We start from the raw sequence: 22095 nt of genomic DNA on the forward strand, positions 1-22095 counted from the left end.
GTAACGGGACGTGGCTCCATGTTTTCCACTGTGTGCCTTTGTGCCCACCGAGCGCCTACCTTTTTCAAGGCCTCCATCTGAGCCAGGTCTCTTCTGCGCAGCCTCACCCAGCGCCTACGTCGGTTAGTGTGGTACATCTTCTCCGCCGGCACCCAAGACTTGGGTTTGTTGTCCGGGGGGATGGTGATGCCGTATTCCCAGCCTGGGAGAAGAGACAAAAAAGTTCAGGATGTGAAACGGAATGGTCTATGTCAGAAGTAGACCACGTTGGCTCTTCTATGACATGTGGACTTCAACTCCCAAAATTCCTGAGCTAGCATGATTGGCTCAGGAATTCTGGGAGTTGAAGTCCACAAGTCATAGAAGAGCCAATTTTGCCCACCCCCGGTCTATGTTAGAGAGTATGCAGAGCGGCCCCTGAGTTATCAAGGATGCAGATGTGCAAAGGAAATGCTGGATCCTAGCAGATAGTTTGGAGACACGATTAATGGTTCATTCATACAAAACCAGATACATTAAAGTGTATAAAATAGTATTTACTTTAGCAAATATCATACTCAAATTAAACAGTCCAGTCAAATCAGTCAATAACTCTCAATACACTAACAATACGTACTACAAGCCTTACTTGTACAGCTTACAAATACATAAACTATCATCGAACACACAGTTCTTACTACAGCAGTCACAATGAATCAGCACAAACTGAGCAGAAAAAAAACACACAGAGAGAATCACGCTTCTGGCTCCCTCTAGTGGCAATTCCCAACACTAACTCTTAAAGCCATAGTGTCTCAATACGTACGAGCATTCATTGTTAGCTTGTTTATAATAATAACAATTATTATTATTATTAAATAATAAATAATAAAATTTTATTAGATTTGTATGCCGCCCCTGTCCGAAGACTTTGACAAGATTTGGGTATTGTCAAACCCAAACTGTTATGTACAGAGTACTAATAGTCTAACCTAGTGGTAGGCAGATTTGACTCTTCCATGATTTGTGGACTTCAACTCCAAATTCTTGAGCCAATCCTGGGAGTTGAAGTCCACATGTCATGGACGAGGCAACTTTCCCTACCCCTGGTTTAACTCTTTTACATTTAACCAGGAAGAACATTGGTTGAACTCCTTTCGGTGGACGGGGGTGAGGAATTCTGAAATTGGAAGCCCGGTCTGTCTGTTGAGACCTCTACCCAAATTTTAAGGTCTTGGGACCTTGATGGAGACCTCAAGGAAGTAAGTCCTCGCTGACCGTTTTTTAAACCCAAACGGCAAGGAATGAATTCCTCGGTGGTAGCCTCAAAGTATCCCTTCCTCTAAGTTTTAGTAATAATAAATTCAGTTATAGCCCATTAAGCTCTACCTGGTTCAAAAAGGGAGAGAAGGAAATGATAGGAAGGAATGTCGGGGAGATTCCTTATCGACTCATTTCCTTGTTCAAGGAGCAAGAATGTATTGAATAAATAAATAAATTGAATGAATAAATAAAGTATTTCTCCAAACTAAAGTGGGGGTTTGCTCTAAATCCTCCAGGATTTTGAGTTCTTTTTTTATTATGGTCTATTTTCTATGTGTCTGCTGGGTTTTTTTTAAGAATTGTTTGTTTAATTTAATGTATTTATAATGTATTAATTTAATGTACTTATATGCCACCCAATCCCATTGGGACTCAGGACAGCTAAAATCATACGGTCAAAAGATGCTGCCCCAAAGGTGCTTTTTCAAGAGGCAACTGGACTTTTGTGGTTTTTCTTAGAAGTCCCAAAAGTTTCTTCAGCTCTGCAAGGAATATCAACCCCTCCATTCCCCACCATCCAGTCAGAGTTGAAGAACCTCCTTGGAGGGAGAAGCGAAAGGTCTTCAAGGGAAAAAAAACCCGAGAAAGTCCAGTTGCCTTTTGGAAAAGCACCGTGACTTGGATGACAAAGACTCTCCAGAGAAAGTCAAAGATGTTCTACCTCCTGGGCAACATCAGGGTTGTTAAGTGGTAAGGAGTGTGCAGAGAGTAATCTCTGAGTAGTCAAAGATACACATACACAGAGGAAACGTGGAGGTTTTGCAGGTATCCAGCTGATAGCCCAGAGATATGAGTAATATTTCAGCTATACAATCCAGATACATTCAGTGTATAAAATACTATTTACATTTACAAATATCTTAGTCAAGAACAGTCCTCATACCCCTCCTATCTTTCTTTTTGTATCCCCATCCCCTTTCCCCATTCTTAATAAATTAATAAAGTATTTTTTTTTTAAAAAAGAACAGTCCTAGTCTTAGTTAAATAGTGAAATCAGTCAATAACTCTCAATGCATACACAATACTATAAACTTACTTGTCCAGCTCACAAATACATAAACCATCATTTGAACACACAGTTCTTACAACATAGTCACAAAGACAAACTAGCGGAGAATAACCTAGAGAGAGAGAAAATCACGCTTCTAGCTCCCTCTTGTGGCAATCCATAACATAGCTCGTAAAGCAATAGTGTTCCAATTCATGTAAACATACATTGCTGGCTCGTTCTATATATTGCCAAACCCAACTAGTTATGTATGTAGTACTAACATGGGTCACTCTGGGGACAAGGAAAACTTGGCAAGGGACGTTGTCTCTACCCAACTGATTTTTCCATCCGTCCATCCCGAAAGGAAGCAAATACCTTTCTCATCCACTGCCCGGTTGAGATCGGTGTCCCATTCTACATCTTCCCACTTCCATCCCAGAGGACATTCAATTTCTTCCTTGGGCAAAATCTTCTCACAATTCTGGAAAAAAAAAGAGAGAGAGAAGAGAATCCAATGAAGTCTACCTCGCGTTTTTCTCATGCAAGTCAGAAGAAATGAGGGGCCCTCGGAGCTTCCTGGTCTTAGGGGCTTTCTTGCACCAAACTAGGTAATTTCATCAATGCTAGTAGCTAAACTAGCTACTAGCATTGATGAAATTACCTAGTTTGGTGACACTGTTGTGGTTGGCTCTGGGCCAGCTCCCGCAATGGGGAATTTTGATGTTGATTCATGGGAATCCTCGGGTTATCAGAGACCTGTTTTATTGCCAGCAGAATCAGACAGTGAAGTTGATTCACGGCCAGGGACAGACAGTGGGGTAGAGGAATCAGATGGGGAGATGGGTGCAGCCAGCCCACCGGTCAGTACTCCAATTAGTGAGTCATCAGAATCAGAGGAGGACCCACTTGTGGATGCCCATGTGCGCAGGCTTATAGCAAGAAGGAACAGTTGCGCAGGCATCTCAGAAAATAAGTGAGCACACCTGTGCAAGGGGTTAATGCGTTTTGTGATAAATTACGGGTGTTGGGGAGTGTGAGTGTGGACTTGGGAAAGAGACTCCTGAAAGAACATTACTACTATTCAGACTCCTACTGAACTTCGGACACTTCATAGTTAAAGAACTCTTGAGGGGGTTTTGGCGTGGGTGGATGTGGAGATTTATAGCCGTCTTATCTGCTCTTTCGTTTTGGCATGCTGCATTCAAGGACTTGTTCGGGTGAGAGTAACTTAACTCCTCTTCGAGTTTGGGTTTTCAAGATTGCTTGATAAACTTGCTTTAATCTCTTTGGGACAGTGTGTGTGTGTTTGAAACTCATTCCAAACTCACTGGGGGCTAATTGCCAAGGGCCCTGCATAACAGACACTAGCTAGCTAGTAGAGTCCATGGAGAGGGGCAGCATACTGCTTCCTAGTGCTTTTCCAGCCCTCTCTAAGCGGTTTACAGAGTCAGCCTCTTGCCCCCAACAATCTGGGTCCTCATTTGACCCACCTTTGAAGGATGGAAGGATGAGTCAACCTGGAGCTGGTGTTGAGATTCGAACTGCTGAGCTACAGCTAACAGTCAGCTGAAGTAGCCTGCAGGGCTGCACTCTAACCACTGCACCACTAAGGCTCTTCAAAGCAACGTCCTACTCACCCACCCAATTGCAGCCAAAGAGGCCCTCAACTCACCACATCTGTGTAGGCTTCGGCCATATGGATCCACTGGCCTCCTGGGAGCCGAACCTGGTTCTCAAACACCTCCTCCACGAAGCTCATGTGACCAGCGTCCACATCATGCAGCAGCCTGAATTGGGTAGAGATGGAGGGGGAGATGTGACCATTATTACACGGGAGCCCTCCTACCCCCTTCCCTTGGAACAAGGATGCCTCCCCCAGTCTTCCTTGGGTCGGCAGGAGAAAGCAGAAGACAATTTGGGCAGAAATTGGGTAGCACCCCCCCCCTTCAAAAAATGTATTTTTTAAAATAATCTTTATTAAATTTCTACATATAAAAATAGAAAGAAAAGAAAAAAATTAAACAAAGAGAGCATGCAAAAAAAAGAAAGAAAAAACAAGATAAACAGACAAAACTTAAACTTATAATATAATATAATATAATGTAATGTAATGTAATGTAATGTAATGTAATGTAATGTAATATAATATAATATAATATAATATAATATAATATAATATATATAATTTATATATTACAAACTTAAACAACATATATATTCGGTTTCAAAAATCAACATATCAAAACAGTTTAAAAGACCATTTAAAACCCGTTAATAAAACAGAGAGCTGGGGCCTCCACTGAGAAGGCCCTCCTCTGCAGCCCCGCCAACCGACATTGCTTAACCGACAGGACCCAGAGAAGACAAACTCTGTGGGTCCTTATTTGCCGGTGGGAGCTGTGTGGTAGGAGATGATCCCATGAATCATGCAATCACGCACCAAGGGAGCCCATGGGGTGATCCAGGGGGAGGGGGAAAGGATCGAATGTGGATCTCCTGAGCTAGGAAGACCCTGACCCAAGACGGCCCATGAAAAAGGGAAGGGACCCTGGAGACTTCCACCGGCAGCCGTCCGTCACTTACGTCTTCTCGGGGCTGACAAACCACTCTCCAGCCCACACCCAACCGGTGGAAGGCTTGAAACTGTCCTTGGGTAGCTTGATCTTGGCAGTGATGTCCGAGTACTTGGGGTAGGTCAGACCTGTTGTGCCCCAGTTCCCTACCAGGGCCAACTTCGTTTGGTTTTCATACTAAGACCCAAAAAGGACGAGAAAAAGAGATAATAATAGAAAGAAAATATTGGTTTATTAATAATAAAAACAACAGAGTTGGAAGGGACCTTGGAGGTCTTGTAGTCCAACCCCCTGTAAGCAGGAGACCCTCCACTACTTCAGACAGATGGTTATCCAACATCTTCTTAAAAACTTCCAGTGTTGGAGCATTCACAACTTCTGGAGGCAACTTCTGTTCCACTGATCAATTGTTCTAACTGTCAGGAAATTTCTCCTTAGTTCTAAGTTGCTTCTCTCCTCGTTTAGTTTCCACCCTCAGGTGCTTTGGAGAATAGCTTGACTCCTTCTTCTTTGTGGCAACCCCTGAGATGTTGGAACACAGCTATCATGTCTTCCCTGGTCCTTCTCTTCTCTAGACGAGACATAACCCAGTTCCTGCAACCGTTCTTCGAAGAAGAAGAAGAAGAAGAAGAAGAAGAAGAAGAAGAAGAAGAAGAAGAAGAAGAAGAAGAAGAAGAAACAGAAGAAGAAGACGAAGAAGAAGATGAAGAAGAAGAAACAGAAGAAGAAGAAGAGGAAGACGAAGAAAAAGAAGAGGAAGAGAATGAAGGAGGAGGAGGAGAAGAAGAAGAAGAAGATGAAGAAGAAGATGAAGAAGAAGAAGAAGAAACAGCAGGAGGAGGAGGAGGAGGTAGTAATAGCTATAGTAGTAGTAGTAGCTTCTCTCTCCAGGATTAAAAGCAGAAAGGTGTAAACAACAATCAAAGAAGTGGAGTAGAATCTGAGCATCAGAAAATGCCCTTTTCAGTTCAAATTCCAATGCAAAGGGGGTGGGGGTCTACTCTTCTCCCCTTTCCCTCAATGGAACCAGGAATCCAGTTCTGGAGAACTTCTTGGTCCCAACCCCGTTAGAAAAGATCGGATCTGGCTCACCGTTTCTGCGAAGACGGACAGCCTCCCCTCAGTCGTCTGGTTGAACTCCTTCTCATCCACAGCTAGCCCCAGCCACAGCCGGACTCGGATCTGAGCTGGGATTCTGGGACCCAAGGCCTCTTCCTGTGGACACTAGGGGAAAAAGGAAGAAGGCCCAGAGCATTTGCTGGTCAGCAGCCAGGCAGCCCTTGGCTTATTTTCTCTCTGTATCTCTGTTATTTCTCTGTTTTGGTATTGCTGATTCACTGTGACTGCTGTTGTAAGAACTGTGTGTTCAATGCTGGTTTATGTATTTGTAAGCTGTACAAGTAAGGCTTGTAGTCAGCGAAGGATTGCAAAAAAATTTACTACCACACTGTGGGCATGGCTTATTTGCAGGTGTGGCTTGCCGGCCATGTGACCCCCCACACACACAGCTCTTCTAAAATTATACACATTCAACTGCATTTTCTGCGATAGGAAAAACAGACCTAGAGCCCAGAAGGGGGTTCTGACTGTACCTGTAGGAGCCCATCACTGCTTGCAGTATTTTTTTTTTCAAGTTTATTTAATCTTTTATTGATAATTTTAAAAAATTGTTCACACGTACGTTTGTACAGATCAAATTCCGTATCTTTTACACGTTGAAATTACATTTCATACCCCTATATATTTAATAATCTATGTACAATTCAGTAAATAGATAAAGCATATTATAATCGTAGGCTTAAATCCTTTGTATGTACACCGATAGCCTGTGTTACTACGTTTTATTTTTGTTACGGATCCATTCATGCAATTTTTGCCATATCTCTTTGACTTCTTTGGTTCTTATTCCCTTGATTGAATTAATCATTTCATCCATTTCCACGCATCTGTAAATTTTTTCAATGATTACGTTGGTGTTTGTTCTTTTTTCCCAGATTTGCGCAATTGAAATTCTGATTGCAGTTATTATATATGTGACATAAGATAAAGCTTTTGCTTAGAGTGTTGTCGTTTCCAAATTCCTAAAAACATGTTTTCTGGGGTGTATTCTATTTCTTCCTCCATGATTTCTCTGAGCCATTTCTGGGTTGTTTACCATATATTTTGAATTTGGGGGCAGGGCCACCACATATGAAAGAAGGTGCCTTTTTTTTAAATAGAAAATTTTAATAGAAAAAGTAAGTTAGATTGTGATGTTTTATAACACAATGTAATATTTTTTTTCTATTTAGATTTGATTTAACTTGTAATTAAGTTCTTTATATACTTTAATATTTTATTAGATGTGTTTTTACATAGCGAGTTGTAGCAGATATTCTTATATAATCTCTGGATTGATCTAAACAATAATAAGTTCTTTTTTCTTCTGTATAATGAAGACTTCTATATTGAGCGGAGCGAATGTAGCTCCTTTTCATGTTATATGTTGTGTCTGTAATGTTTGTCTTTTGAAAAATAATAAAAAATATTTAAAAGAAAGAAGATGCCTGATTATTTCTTGCACTTCCAACAAGTATATTTTAGTTTGCTTGTAGTATTGATAATGTATTGACAGTTATTGACCAATTTGACTGTGTATGACTGGACTGTTCAGCTATGACATTTGCTAAAGTAAATACCGTACTATTTTATACGCTTTGATGTATCTGGTTTGTATGACTGGACCGTTACTCATATCTTCTGACTATCTACTAGTTATCTGCTAGGATTCTACGTTTCCATTGATAACTCAGGGGTCCCTCTGCACATTCCTTAATTTTTATACAATCAATCAATCAATCAATCAACCAACCAATGAAAAGAAGGCAAACCTACTTTTAAGAAGATGGTCTGGAGCTTTCCGCAGTTTTTGCCGCAGCAGCTGGGTCCGTTGCGGGAGAAGAGGACCTCGCGGGCGGGCAGCCGGGCATAAGCCACCCGACGGTCACCTTGTAACATCCAAATCACGACATCCGGGAGGCTGTTTTGGGGCTGGCAAAGGAAGGGTTAATGGACTTTAGGGAGGGGTCCTCTTTGGCCAGAGGAATCCCCCCTGTGAGTCGATCGAAGGAGAGAGAGGCCGTCTCACTAAAGGCCTTCTTGGAATTACTCAAAAGTTGGTCAAATAGTCAAAAGGTTGGGTTAGACCAGGGGCAAGCAAAGTTGGCTCTTTTATGACTTGTGGACTTCAACTCCCAGAATTCCTGAGCCAATCATGCTAGCTCAGGAATTCTGGGAGTTGAAGTCCACACGTCATAGAAGAGCTAACTTTGCCTACCTCTTGTTTAGACGATGCCACATTGGGTTGAACTCTCAGTTGTCTGCGTGGAAACACACCAGTGTCTTCTTAAGCCCCAACCAGGAGATAAAATAATGTGCTGCAGCTGAAGCTAGCCAGATGAATACCTGCTAAGCAGACCCTTTTCCCTATTTTCCTCCCCAAAAATTAAAACGCATCTTATATTCCCAAACAGTGATACCTCGTCTTACAAACTTAATTGGTTACGGGATGAAGTTCGTAAGGTGAAAAGTTTGTAAGATGAAACAATGTTTCCCATAGGAATCAATGGAAAAGCGATTAATGCGTGCAAGCCCAAAATTCACCCCTTTTGCCAGCCTGTTTTTGCGCTGCTGGGATTCCCCTGAGGCTCCCCTCCATGGGAAACCCCACCTCCAGACGTCCGTGTTTTTGAGATGCTGCAGGGGAATCCCAGCAGGGGGATCCCAGCATCGCAAAACCGAGCGCTTCGCTGGCCACGGAAGTCCGGAGGTGGGGTTTCCCAGCGAAGAGAGCATCAGTGAAATCGCAGCATCACAAAAACACCAAAGTCCTCGAAACCTCACCTCCTGACTTCTGTGTTTTTGCGATGCTGCAATTTTGCTGAGGCTCCCCTCACTGGGAAACCCCACATCTGGACTTCCGTTGCCAGCAAAGCGCCCATTTTTGCGCTGGTGGGATTCCCCTGCTGGGATTCCCCTGCAGCATCACAAAAACACGGAAGTCTGGAGGTGAGGTTTTCCATGGAGGGGAGCCTCAGGGGAATCCCAGGAGTGCAAAAACGGACGCTTTGCTGGCAACAGAAGTCCAGAGGTGGAGCATCCCAGTGGCGGCGGCAGTGGGTTTGTAAGGTGAAAATAGTTTGGAAGAAGAGGCAAAAAAATCTTAAACCCCGGGTTTGTATCTCGAAAAGTTTGTATGACGAGGTATCGCTGTATATCTACCTCCTCCACCATGGACGTTAACCGAGAGAGCCAATCTTCTGCCTGATCCAAAACCGTCTGCAGATCGGAGTCTTCGTGCTTCATCTTCAAGGCCGCCCGAACGATCTGATCGAGGTTGGTGGTCCGGAAATGATAGAGGTATTGGTCCAAGTGGGTGCTGCTGGGCTTCTGCGTGACGTCCACCAACGGCTGGCTGTGGAAGGAGAGACCCACGGAGGCCCACGTGAGCCTCACCCGAAGCCAGCGGTGGCCAACCTTTTTCGGTTCGAGTGCCAAACAGGTGTGTGTATTTGTGCTAACACGCGCACACATATCCACACCTATTCCCTCCCTCCCCACGCATTGCACACCCCTATGCGGCCCCCTGCACATGGGCACAATCCCCTCCCCATCCCTGAAGCCTGGCACGGCGAAAGAACTACCAAAATAATGCACTTGGGGAAAAGCAATCCTCAATCTGAGTATTGTATTGGCAGTTCTGTGTTAGCAAAAACCTCAGAAGAGAAGGATTTAGGGGTAGTGATTTCTGACAGTCTCAAAATGGGTGAGCAGTGTGGTCGGGCAGTAGGAAAAGCAAGTAGGATGCTTGGCTGCATAGCTAGAAGTATCACAAGCAGGAAGAGGGAGATTGTGATCCCGCTGTATAGAGTGCTGGTGAGACCACATTTGGAATAATACTGTGTCCAGTTCTGGAGACCTCACCTACACAAAAATATTGACAAATTGAACGAGTCCAAAGACGGGCTACAAGGATGGTGGAAGGTCTTAAGCATAAAACGTATCAGGAAAGACTTAATCAACTCAATCTGTGTAGTATGGAGGACAGAAGGAAAAGGGGGGACATTATCGAAACATTTAAATATGTTAAAGGGTTAAATAAGGTTCATGAGAGAAGTGTTTTTAATAGAAAAGTGAACACAAGAACAAGGGGACACAATCTGAAATTAGTTGGGGGAAAGATCAAAAGCAACATGAGAAAATATTATTTTACTGAAAGGGTAGTAGATCCTTGGAATAAACTTCCAGCAGACGTGGTTGGTAAATCCACAGTAACTGAATTTAAATATGCCTGGGATAAACATAGATCCATCCTAAGATAAAATACAAAAAATAGTATAAGGGCAGACTAGATGGACCAGGAGGTCTTTTTCTGCTGTCTTCTGTGTTTCTACGTTTCTATGAATGAGGAAGGAAGGGAGGAAGGAAAGAAGGAACGAAGGAAAGAAAGAAAGAGAAGGAAGGAAGGAAGGAAGGAAGGAAGAATCCACAGGAACTGAATGTAAACATGCCTGGGATAAATATAGATTCATCCTAAGATAAAATACAGGAAATAGTATAAGGTCAGACTAGATGGATCATGAGGTCTTTTTCTGCCGTCCATCTTCTATGTTTCTATGTTTCTCCAGAGGGCAAAAAACAGCACAACAGGGATTGGCAACACAAGGAATTTGTCTTTAGTGCAAATGCTCTCAGTGTACATAAAAGAAAATGTACATTTGTCAAGAATCAGGAGGCCCAACACTTAATGATGGTCATAGGGGTCAAATAAGCCATCAAGAATTGTATTTGTACAGAATTGAAAGAATGGGGGGAACTCAAAGACAATGTTTCCCAACCATTCCCAACAAATGCTGGCTGGGGAATTCTGGGAGTTGAAGTCCAAATATCTTCCAGTTGCCAAGGTTGGGAAACACGGCTCTAAGAGAAGATGTAATTAAAAAGATATTGGATAGACGGACATTGAAGATAAAAGAGAAAGAAGATACAGGATATTTTGAAAGATGGGATTTGCTTTATAACTGGCTGGATGATAGAAGTAGAAATTAGATGCTGGGGAAATGTTGTTGTTATTAATATCAATGTTATTATCAATATTATTATTGTTATTATATGTTATATAATTATGTAAGCAATTGACTGGGACATTACACTTCACAAAGGACCTAAGTATGTTAATTAAAAATGTAAATATTGTATTGTATTATAATATATTATATTATATTATGTTATCTTATCTTATCTTATCATCTTATCTTATCTTATCTTATCTTATATTATATTATATATCATATCATATCATATCATATCATATTATCTTAATTATGTTAGGTTATGTTATGTTAGGTTAGGTTATGTTATGTTATATTAATTGTGTTGTGTTGTATTGTATTGCATTGCATTGCATTGCATTGCATTGCATTGCATTGCATTGCATTGCATTGCATTGCATTGCATTGCATTGCATTATATTATATTATATTATATTATATTATATTATATTATATTATATTATATATAAGGAGTTTAGACCTCTGTCTAATCCGAGGGCTGGGAGAAGGGTTGGGGTCTTGGGTTGACCGAAGGATGAAGTCTTCTAATTCTTTCTTTGAAAGAAAAACAAATATTTTGTCCTCCCACATGACCACAAACTGCTGGGTTATTTTTGGCTGTTTTGGAACCCCGTCCTGTTTATTTGTCTTTCGACAAACTCAATTAGAGAAATTCCCCCAGGAAGTTTTAATCTTGCAGCGAGCTGGGCAACCCTCGGGCCTTTCTCTCCGTTCCTGGAATTTGCTGCTAATTCTCGGAGTGGATTTTACACATGCCCAGAAACAATGCTCCCTTGCCCGTTTCTACACATAGACACACACACACAAACATACACGCACACACACTTTTGGGTTTCAGGCCTGGGAAGTTCAGGAATTCTGCCTTGGGAACGAGTTTCCTTAAAACAAAGTGGGAATTATTTCATGCCTGGATCAAGTTTCCAGTTTCAAGTTTTATTGGATTTATATGTCGCCCCTCTCCGAAAACTCGTGGTGGCTAACAACAATCATGAACAATATACAATAATAATCCCATACTAAAAGCAAATTAGTATATGGGGTTAGTATATGTCTGTTAGTATATGGGGTTCTTTTAAATCTTTAAATATTTTAAAGTTATTTGGATTATTTATGATTTGTTTTATCTTGTTGTGAGCCGCCCCGAGTCTTCAGAGAGGGGCGGCATACAAATCTAAATAATAAATAAAATAAATAAATAAATAAATAAATTAAAACCCCTTAATACAGTGTTTTTCAACCAGTGTGCCATGGCACACTAATGTGCCGCGAGACATGGTCAGGTGTGCCGCGAAGCTCAGCAAGAGAGAGAAAGAAAGAAATAGAGAAAGAGAAAGAGAAAGAAAGAGAGAAAGAGAGAGAGAGTGAGAAAGAAAGGCAGGGAAGGAGGGAGAGATAGAAAGAGAGCAAAAAAGAGAGGAAGGAAGGAAGAGAGAAAGAAAGAGGGATGGAGAGAGAGAGGAAGGAAGGGAAAGAGAGAAAGAGGGAGAGAAATAGAGCAAAAGGGAGGAAGAGAGAGAGAGATAATTTTTTTGTCCAAACTTTTTTAGCCCACCCCCACCCCACCTTGCTCAATGTGCCCCATGATTTTGTATATGTAAAAAATGTGCCGCAGCTCAAAATAGGTTGAAAATCACTCCCTTAATACAGTGGTACCTCGAGATACGAGTTTAATTCGTTCCGGACTTGGGCTCTTAAGTCGAGCAGCTCTTATCTCGAACGACTTTTCCCCATAGGAATTAATGTAAATAATTTTAATTGGTTCCAGCCCTCAAAAAACTCACAAAGTTAGTCTAAATTATGCAGAAAGACATGTTTTTAATGAAGAAATGTACATGTACATATAAATGAATAATGAAGTTTCTTTCACTTAACTTGTAAACTTTCTTAAACTTTTAAATTTACATATGTTCAACTTCTCTGCCACCCAATCCTGTAGGACAGAGGTCCCCAACCCTTTTTGCACCAGGGACCGGCTTTAAGCGATCAAGAGAGGAATGGGTGAATGAATGGACGGAGGGTGGGAAGGAAGGAAGGAAAGAGGGAAGGGACAGGAACAGAGGAAGGAAGCAAGGAAACTTATGAAAGGGGAGAGTAAGAGAGGAATGAGTGAAGGGAGGGAGGGAGGGAAGAAGGTGGGAAGGAGAAAGAAAAGAAGAAATAGAGGAAGGGAAGGTAAAAGAGAGAAAGAAAAAGAGCAAGAAAGAAAGCTGCAAGCACCCCCCCGAGCCCCCCAGGCCGGCTGCAACCTTTTAAAACACGCGCGCCGCTTCGCAGCTGTCTCCTGAAGCCGAACGCGGAAGTTAGCGTTTGGCTTCAGGAGACAGCTCCTTGGCGCTTGTATCTCGAATTTGGGCTTGTAAGTAGAACAAAAATATCTCTCCCCTCCCAGCTCTTATCTCGAGTTGCTCTTAAGTAGAGCAGCTCTTATGTCGGGGTTCCACTGTATATAAAACCAAACCTACATATAAACATACCATGCATACAATTGTAACGGCCTAGGGGGAGAAGAAGTCTCAATTCCCCCATGCCTGGCGGCAGAGGTGGGTTTTAATCGGTGGGGGTCTGGGCACGGAGGTGCAAACAGAGCAGAAGGATGAGATCGGAGGGGAGACCACCAGGAAATGTCAGGGCTTGTTTAACCCTGCTGTTCTGTTCGAAAAAACTTCCTAATGTTATGTTCGGGTCACATACGACCCGGACCAAAAACTCTTCATTTGAAGTGCTTATGTTTGGTCAATTTGAAAACTTTTTTCACTTGGAAAGTAGTCTGAACATTTCTGCACACAATGATATGAAAATTGAAATGAAAAAAGTAAATCTTATTGGTTTATTTTGCGGATATATTGCATGCCCCCCCCCCGTTTTTGTGAATTTTTTCAATTTATGGATAGTTTTGCTTGCAAAATCCATTCTATTTTATTAAAGTTGGTGTGGGATTGGTAGCTTGAACATTTCTGAACATAATGATATGAAAATTGAACTGGAAAAATTGATGCATATTGGTTTATTTTGTTGATGAAATGCATGCCCCTCCGTTTTTTTGAAATAGTCTTCACTTTATGGATAGTTTTGCTAGCAAAATCCATTCTATTTTACTAAAGTTGGTGTGGGATTGGTAGCTTGAACATTTCTGAACATAATGATATGAAAATTGAACTGGAAAAATTGAAAAAAATTCACAAAAACGGGGGGGGGCATGCATTATATCCACGAAATAAACCAATAAGATTTACTTTTTTCATTTCAATTTTCATATCATTGTGTGCAGAAATGTTCAAACCTGTTTCCAGGTGAAAAAAGCTTTCAAAAAGACCAAATATAAGTACCTAAAATGATCAATTTGCAGTCCGGGTCAAATAGACTCGGGAACATAACATTAGGGAGTTGTTGTTTTTTCAGCAAGAAAGAAACCCCCCACCCCCCAAAAAAAATTATCATAGAGAGAACCCCTGAAATGATGAAAACTCATGGAATTTCAAGTTTCAGATATGCAGGGAAAATGTTTTACAGGGACTCAAACTTGGTTTCGGGTCACATACGACCCGAACAGAACAGCAGGGTTAAGTTGAAAAGAAAGGGGAAGAGAGGAGGGGAGGGGAAAGGAAAGAAAAGGAAAGAGCAAGGGAGGGGGGGGCCGTGCCAGGCCTGCTCAGCCTCCAGTCGCACAAAGGGGCCATTCCGGCCGGCGGGAGAATTGATGCCCTGGCTCCAGCATCACCTTTCCAACGGGGGGGAGGGGGGCCTTGGCGCAGCGCCTGTGGAGGAGCCCCTGCCCACCAATGGAGGGCGTTCCTCAGGCCCGGGAGCCCCTCCAAGCCAAACAAGGCACCCGGGGGGGGGGGCTTGGCCACACACCCACAAACACACAAACATACCCGCACCACTCGTGCCTGCCTACCTGCAGTCCAGCACGAGCTCATCCAGCATCTGAGCCACCAAGGTGTCCAGGACGCTGGCAGGATGCTGGGCTTGGTGGGCCTGGTGGACCAGCTCCAAGTTGGCAGCCTGCAGGGGGCAGAGAGCAGAAAGGTCACCAGACGCTCAGGGAGGGGCACAGGGCGGGCACCCCACAGCCTCCCTGGCTGCAGCCCTCGGGAGCCCCCCCCCCGGAGAGCTTCCTCTGACCACCCTGGGGAGCCCCTTGGAGCCTTGGTCCTTCTCTTGCAGAGGGTGGAACTGATGGGGTTCCCTAGTAGGGTCATGAGATGCCTGCAGGAAAACCACCAAGCTCAGACAGCTCCAAGGACACCAGAGTCCTCTCTTCTCCTTTCCTTTCCCTTCCCTTCCTCTTCTCTCCCTTTCCCTTTCCTCCTTCTTCTTCTTCTCCTTCTTCTTCTTCTCCTTCTTCTTCTCCTCCTCCTCCTCCTCCTCCTTCCCCTTCTTCTTCTCCTTCTTCTTGTTTTGGTTCTTCTTATTGTTGTTTTGGTTCTTCTCCTTCTTCTTATTATTATTATTATTATTATTATTATTATTATTATCCTCCTCCTTCTTTTCTTACTCCTCCTCCTCTTTCTCCTCCTCCTCCCTAAAAACTTCATTCCCTTCTAGCACTGCTTGGACACGAGTTCAATTCAATGATGCATGACTTCGGACGCTGCCAACTCAGCCGCAACAAGTCGGGGAGAGGGAGGTAGGGGTGGGGTACCAACTGGGGGGGGTGGAGGCTCCAAGGGTCTTTTCCCAGCCCCCAGCACTCACCAGCCGGTCGGCAGCCCTGGCCAGGAGATTCTGGGCCTCCGTCCTGTAGCTGCTGTCTTCCCAGTAGGAGGAGAGGACCACCACGGGCTTCACGTTGCCCCAGGGAAGGTAGTAATACTGACAGCCTGGAGGTGGGAAAGGCAGAGGGGGCTGCGTTACACACGTCCACTGAGTAATTACTCCTGCCTGGGCCTCCCACCTCCTTCCTTACCGTCAAAGACCGCGCGGCTGAATTGCGTGGTGGAGGCCAGCGGCAGGCAGGTGTTGTCGAACTTGTTTCCGTAGTTGCCGATGCTGACCTCGAACTGGATGGCATCACCCACACCCTGCAGCATGGTGGCCGAATAGAAGGCGGCGAAAAGGTTGTATTTCCGCCGACGGAGGTATTTCTGAAAAGGGCAAGAGGACGGCGGTCATTCTTGCAGAGGTCCACCCTGGATACTCCAGCCTATCAAGCCGGGGCAGAAGTTGGTGATAAAGGAATGGCTTGCGACACTATCTATAGAAGGCCTGGTGTTTGTTGGTATGTCTCGGTATAGCTGGGCTATGAGACCTTCGACATACACCGAGCAGAGAATTCTAGGAGTTGAAGTCCAGATATCTTCAAGTTGCCAAGGTTGGGAAACCCTGCCCTAGACTCTAGCCCCCTGGCCGATGAATGTATTATGAGCTAGTTGACTGAATGGAAATGAGAGTTTTAGATTATTAATTTAAATTAATTGGATTTAGGATGCCATATTGTTTCTTTATATTTTGTAAGCCTCCCCGAGTCCTCGGAGAGGGACGACATATAAATCCAATTAACAAATAATGAATAAATAAACTTGGGAGGGGTGATTTTCAGGAGGTAGCAGATGCAGCCACAAAGAATTCTTTTGAGGGGTTCAAGGCCATCCTAGGCCCACCCACCTGGGTGGAAGCGGAAGGAGGGCTGGCCACGCTGGCACAATCTGAGTGGGCAATGTGGCAAGTTTGTGGGTGGGGAGGTCAAGGGATGTCAACTTTGAACTGGGTGGGAAGGTCAGATTCAGGTTTCCCAGAATTGTGGAAGTTGTTGAAGCCCACAAGAATTTTGGAAAGCTTTACCTCCACTCTGAGGAGGTCATCAGCCGGGATGTCCCCCAACTTCTGTTCAACGTAGTCCACCAGCTTGGTCTCCAGTTCCACCAGCAGCCTGCCACGATAAGCCACCCCTTCTCCCTTGGGACAGAAGAACGAGCCCGTGAGAAGGTCTCCCTTCACAAGCCAGCTCTGGCTTCCAACTTGGCCAGCTGGGTGAACCCAACCGCTTCTCCAGGGTTGCATGCTGGCTACTCAGAAGAGTTGTCTCACCTTGCCACTGTTGAGGTCTTCATAGGGGTCAGGAAACCCAGTGAATTCCCTCGGACTGCCGTAGAGGTTGATGTAACACGGGCCAAAGGTGGGCAGGAAGCCAAGACCATCATCAACTGGGGAAAGAAACCCACAAATCTGGGAACTATGGAGACTGTTGTCTACCTGAAATAACCCATTTTAGAGTCCGCCCAAATACTCTTCTACTGGTCGTTGTGAGTGGTCCATGTCCGGCTCAGCTGGTCACAGATTTCGAGTACCAGGAGATGGATGAGTACTGACCTCACAGGCCACTCGAGTCTGAGAGTGATAATGAAGGGGAGTTGGAGACTGGGGAACCACCAGAGACTATAAAACCCCCAATTATGGTATTTTCTGACTCAGAGGACGATGGGGATCCCATGTTAGATGCAAGAGTAAGGAGGATGAGATTGAGGCATGAATATCTCACAAGAAAGGGTTCTTGGCGTTAAATAGATCTATGGGACAGTTGGCCACACCTTGGCATTATATAAGGACAGGCTGATGGGAAAGGGGATGCGGCAGACAACGTTCCCCATCATGGAGGAAGGTGCCTTGGAGTGGAGAGACTTCTTCTGCTTCCACGGATTTCAATCCCTGCCTGTTGCATGAGCTAAACTCTCTGGACTGTAAGTGTAGTGAAAAACCAGAATCACATCATTAGTGGAGATTTATGACTCTAGCTGGCTGGCATCCTGGACTTTCCTTATCTCCTGCTAATTAGAGAAACGAGGCCAGCATGAAATACCTTATGTTAACCCTTGGGTTGCAGAAATTGTTTACAACAGACTTGGCCTATGAGTACTTCTGAAACGTGTGTGTGGGTCTTTATTTCTGATCATTGATCCCGCTGGACAGAACACTGATGTCCCTGAACAGAAGCAGGTGGTTTCTTGATTTTTTTTTCCAAAAAATTGAGAAGAAATCCTTGTGATTTTTTTTTTAAAACTCATGACATTAAACCAGGACGAGAATGGACATGTGCGCCCTCTTTACTCAGTTATGATGCCACCATCCATACAACGATCCCTGCCTTCTGGATTTCTAGCAATCGAAACAAGGTGTCCACCATCAGAAGGCCACACAAGTGGGGAAACTCAACGACTACACTCACGGTTTGGAGATACCTTCACCCAAAACCAGATAAATTTGCAGTCAGCATCCCAGGATTTAGTATTTGTGGCATGCTATATTTGCACAAAGGTCCATCCTGCTCCACAAAGGTCCTTTCTCAATCTTGGCAAATCGAAGGCAGGTGTGTTAGTACTTTGTACATAACTAGATGGGTTTGGCAACATATAAACAAACTATCAGTGTAGGTTTAAATACCTGTAGGAATCCCCTAGAGCAGACCTGGGCAAGGGGCGGCCCACGGGCCATTTCCAGCCCACCCGCTGTCTATGACCGGCCCGCCCACTATCTATGACCGGGCTTTCTTACCCGGTAACAGGGGCTAAGCGGATTCGAGGCCAGATAATCGCCATCTCCTCTGGCTGATAGTACTTCTTCTTCCTCCTCCTCCTCCTCCTCCTCCTCCCGCCTGTCCACTCTTTTGGCGTTTTTACTACCACTATCATAAATATTTAAGAAATGAAGCTTTTAAAGCATGGATATATTAATAGTTGTGTTTATGGTTTTGCTGGGGGTTTTTTTAGTTTTAGTAGTAATAGATTTTGGTTTTTTTATTATTAATTTCTTTTAATAAAAAAGAAGGGAATTTTTTTTCCCTATTAATTAGGAAAAGGTTGTATAAAATTTTTTAGTTTCTTTCAAGAAGAATGTATAAGAAGGAGGAGTAGGCAGGACGGCCTATCAGATATTGAGTAGAACTGAGTTAATTATATTAGTCCGGCCCTCTAAAACCAATTTCTCATGCGGCCCCATGGCAAAATTAATTGCCCACCCCTGCCCTAGAGTTACAAACTACAGACTACTTCCTTTTCCATACAAGTGTTCTTGTCTTTTTCTTAGTGTTTTAAAGCAGTCATCTAGCAAGGGCTCATAGCCTTCCTCCTTCTTCTAAGTCAGACCCTACTGTCATTGGCATCTCTGCCACCTCTGGTGGTCCTTCAGGTTCATCCAGGTCACTTTCTCCCGTACTCTCTGCATCAGCTGGCAAACCAGGGTACCACGATGGGCCTGGCTCATCCTCCCCAGAGTCTATCATGACCAGAGGTGGAAGAGGACCACTCACAACAAACCTGAGACACATTGTGCAGGAGAGATGTAGCCCTCACCCAGAAAGATTAACCCTAAATCTAGACATGCACAATCACGTCGAGTGAGGATTTAAACCAGGATAACACATCAAAGCAAGATTGATGACCATCAGCTGCAAAAGGGAGCCGCATGCCTTCCGCAATTGACGTTGCATGCATCGTGCATTCCAAGGGCCGCCATTTGAATTTTGATTTTAAATTCATTTCAGAAAACACACAGGTGGCTCGGGAAGTCATGCTAAGGACGTATGGTCAGTGGCTTGGGAGAGTTTCGTCCGGGTGGGAAACTCGTCTGAAGCACAAAGAGAGAGGAAGCGGGGAGGAAAATGAAGTCCTTCCGGAGGGCGTCCGTATTTATCCATTTTTATTTCATTTATATTATTTATTTTACAAGGAAAGAAAGTGAAGTCCTTTCGGAGGGCGTCTGTTTTTATCCATTTTTATTTTATTTGGATCTGAATGCCCCCGCAACTCCCAGGGGATTCTAGGCAGGCTCACAACCAAGGAATAAAACACGCCATGGGCCATCACAGCTTGTGCGAAGGGGGCATCTGACACCAGGTGAGAGACGGGTCAAAATGAAGAGGGGGCTCTTTGATTATAAGGGACCCTAGAGGTCTTCTAGTCCAGCCCCCTGCTCGAGCAGGAGACACTGGGCCATTTCAGAGCACAGTCACATTTGAAGGTTTTGTCCTGAACCCACAAGGTTCTGTATGATATCAGATTAGGCAAGTAGCTCAATTTCATTGCTATCAAAGTTCAGTTCTAGATAATTATTCAAATATTAAAGCATTTATGGGTAAAAACATACCATTTAATTATTTCCTATTTTAAAAGTAATTAAGGATCATACTAAGATACTAGAGAAGGAAGGACAATATAAAAAAACCTATTAAGTATTCAATAAATAGTGCATAAACTTACTACCCCCTCCCCAGGTCATCCCCCCCCCATGGGGGCAGGAGGCCATTGCGGACTCTAACCACTGTGCCACCCCGGCTCAGAAAAATTGCACAGGTTGTAACTCAGGGCTGTGAACAGCACAGGAAGAGCCTTGCCTTGGTCCTGCCGTCATCTTCACGTATGGTTCGAGATTAGATAGCCCATCAGCCACCCCCTCGGACCTCCAGGGAGCCCGAGGTTGGCCCACTTGGGGGACATAAGCCCTGCCAGCTAAGGGCCAAGTCAGCCGGAGGATCGGGACCCTCTGAACCTAACTCACCTTCCAGTTCTCCTCCCGGAGCCGAGATTTTGGACATGCAGAGGTAGCTGGTTCCGATGATGTCGTTGTGGGTGACCCGGTCCCTGTAAAATAAAATCCAGTTGATCAATTACCTGCTAGCAACGATAAGTTCGCACTAGGATCAAAGTTGTCAGCACAATTGGGGGATCTCCAGCTTTGGTAACTGTTACAGGGTGAGTTCCAAAAGTAATGCAATTTTTTAAAAGTAATTTATTGAACAGATTTGTACAAACACTTAACATTCATTGAAGTACTGTCCTTGGGCCTCTACACATTTTTTCCAGTGACTTTGCCATGACCAGTATGCACCCTGGAAGGCACCTTACATAGAAACACAGAAACATAGAGAGGTCTTTGGGGACTTCTCGCAAGGTCTTCGTCACGGCTGATTGGATCTCTTCTATGGACGAAAAACGGGTTCCTTTCAGGGCTGGGAACAAAAAGAAGTCTGCTGGGGTGATGTCAGGACTATAGGGGGGATGGGGCAGCATTGGCACCTGGTGTTTGGCCAGGAACTCGCGGACTCGTAGCGTGTTGTGGCAAGGCACAATTTTCGTCCATAAAAGAGATCCAGGCAGCCGTGACGAAGACCTTGCAAGAGGTCTCCGAAGAGGCCTTCCAGGGCCCATACTGGTCATGGCAGAGTCACTGGAAAAAATGTGTAGAAGCCCAAGGACAGCACTTTGAAGACTTTTAAGTATTTGTGCAAAACTGTTCAATAAATTACTTTAAAAAATAATAATTGCATTACCTTTGGAACACACCTTGTATGTTCTAGCAGCATCGTGATTAAATAATAAAGGAATTTACTTTGTACAAGGAGTATATTTACAAGGAAAGACTGTTGAATAAAATAAAAGTTTTTTGGAGAAAGCAAAAGTCTATAAATGTCTCTGCTGGAAGCAGCAGGGAGGATATTTCTGCTGAGTCAAGAGTCCCAGAAAAAGAAATAAGCACAAATGATAGTTATCCAGCTGGAAATAATCAAGAGCAAAGATGTACAGGAATAATCTTTGAGAGTTCTACTCAAAGCCAAAAATGTTCTTTCAAATGCAAGACAATGATCACGGAACTAGAAGCCAGAATAATCCATTGTTCTCTGCACCGGGCCGTGGCTCTACTCACTCTTAAATACCCTGAGGGTGTGGCCCCCAGCGCTACTCATGAGTGACTCTCCTCTTACCCAACCATTCCCACCTTTGGATGCCCTCCGAACTCTTCCATCCAGAAGAGGCAAGAGATCCTGTCATGATTGCTGAATCACTCATGACAGGAAATGCAGACGGCCCTCTTCCTCATTACCAACTGAGGAAATGAGGAAGAGGAGGAAGAGGAAGGAAGAAGGGGATGAGAAGGAGGTAGAGAGAAGGAGGAGGAGAAGAAGGAGGAGGAGGAGAGGAAAAGGAAGAGGGAGGAAGATGAGGAGGAGGAAGATGAAAAGGAGGAAAAGGAAGGAAGATGAGGATGAAAAGGCGGAAGAAAGAGGAGGAGGAAGAGGAAGAAAGAGGAGGGGGAAGAGAAGGAGAAGAGGAAGGAAGAGGAGGAAGAAAAGAAAAGAAGGTGAGGAAGAGAAGGAGAAGGAGGAAGAGGAAGGAAGATGAGGAGG

At 44.0% G+C, this 22095-nt stretch overlaps 1 protein-coding gene across 4 annotated transcripts in view; it reads right to left on the reverse strand.

The window, feature by feature from the left end:
• DYSF (dysferlin) overlaps positions 1-22095 on the reverse strand; it is a 119975-nt gene that overhangs the window by 53662 nt on the left and 44218 nt on the right. For all 4 annotated transcript variants that reach the window (XM_070756809.1, XM_070756808.1, XM_070756811.1 and 1 more), the window contains exons 16-28: positions 20469-20551; positions 17007-17122; positions 16761-16874; positions 15886-16063; positions 15675-15799; positions 14875-14981; positions 9127-9319; positions 7741-7896; positions 5959-6090; positions 4877-5043; positions 3966-4080; positions 2669-2774; positions 60-202 (exon numbers count right to left, since the gene is read on the reverse strand). In XM_070756809.1, coding sequence (XP_070612910.1) covers positions 60-202; positions 2669-2774; positions 3966-4080; positions 4877-5043; positions 5959-6090; positions 7741-7896; positions 9127-9319; positions 14875-14981; positions 15675-15799; positions 15886-16063; positions 16761-16874; positions 17007-17122; positions 20469-20551 — 1735 coding nt within the window. The remainder of the gene's footprint in view (positions 1-59; positions 203-2668; positions 2775-3965; positions 4081-4876; positions 5044-5958; positions 6091-7740; positions 7897-9126; positions 9320-14874; positions 14982-15674; positions 15800-15885; positions 16064-16760; positions 16875-17006; positions 17123-20468; positions 20552-22095) is intronic.

This window comes from Erythrolamprus reginae, chromosome 7 (assembly GCF_031021105.1).
Source record: "Erythrolamprus reginae isolate rEryReg1 chromosome 7, rEryReg1.hap1, whole genome shotgun sequence".
In the NCBI taxonomy this organism is placed as follows: domain Eukaryota; kingdom Metazoa; phylum Chordata; class Lepidosauria; order Squamata; family Dipsadidae; genus Erythrolamprus; species Erythrolamprus reginae.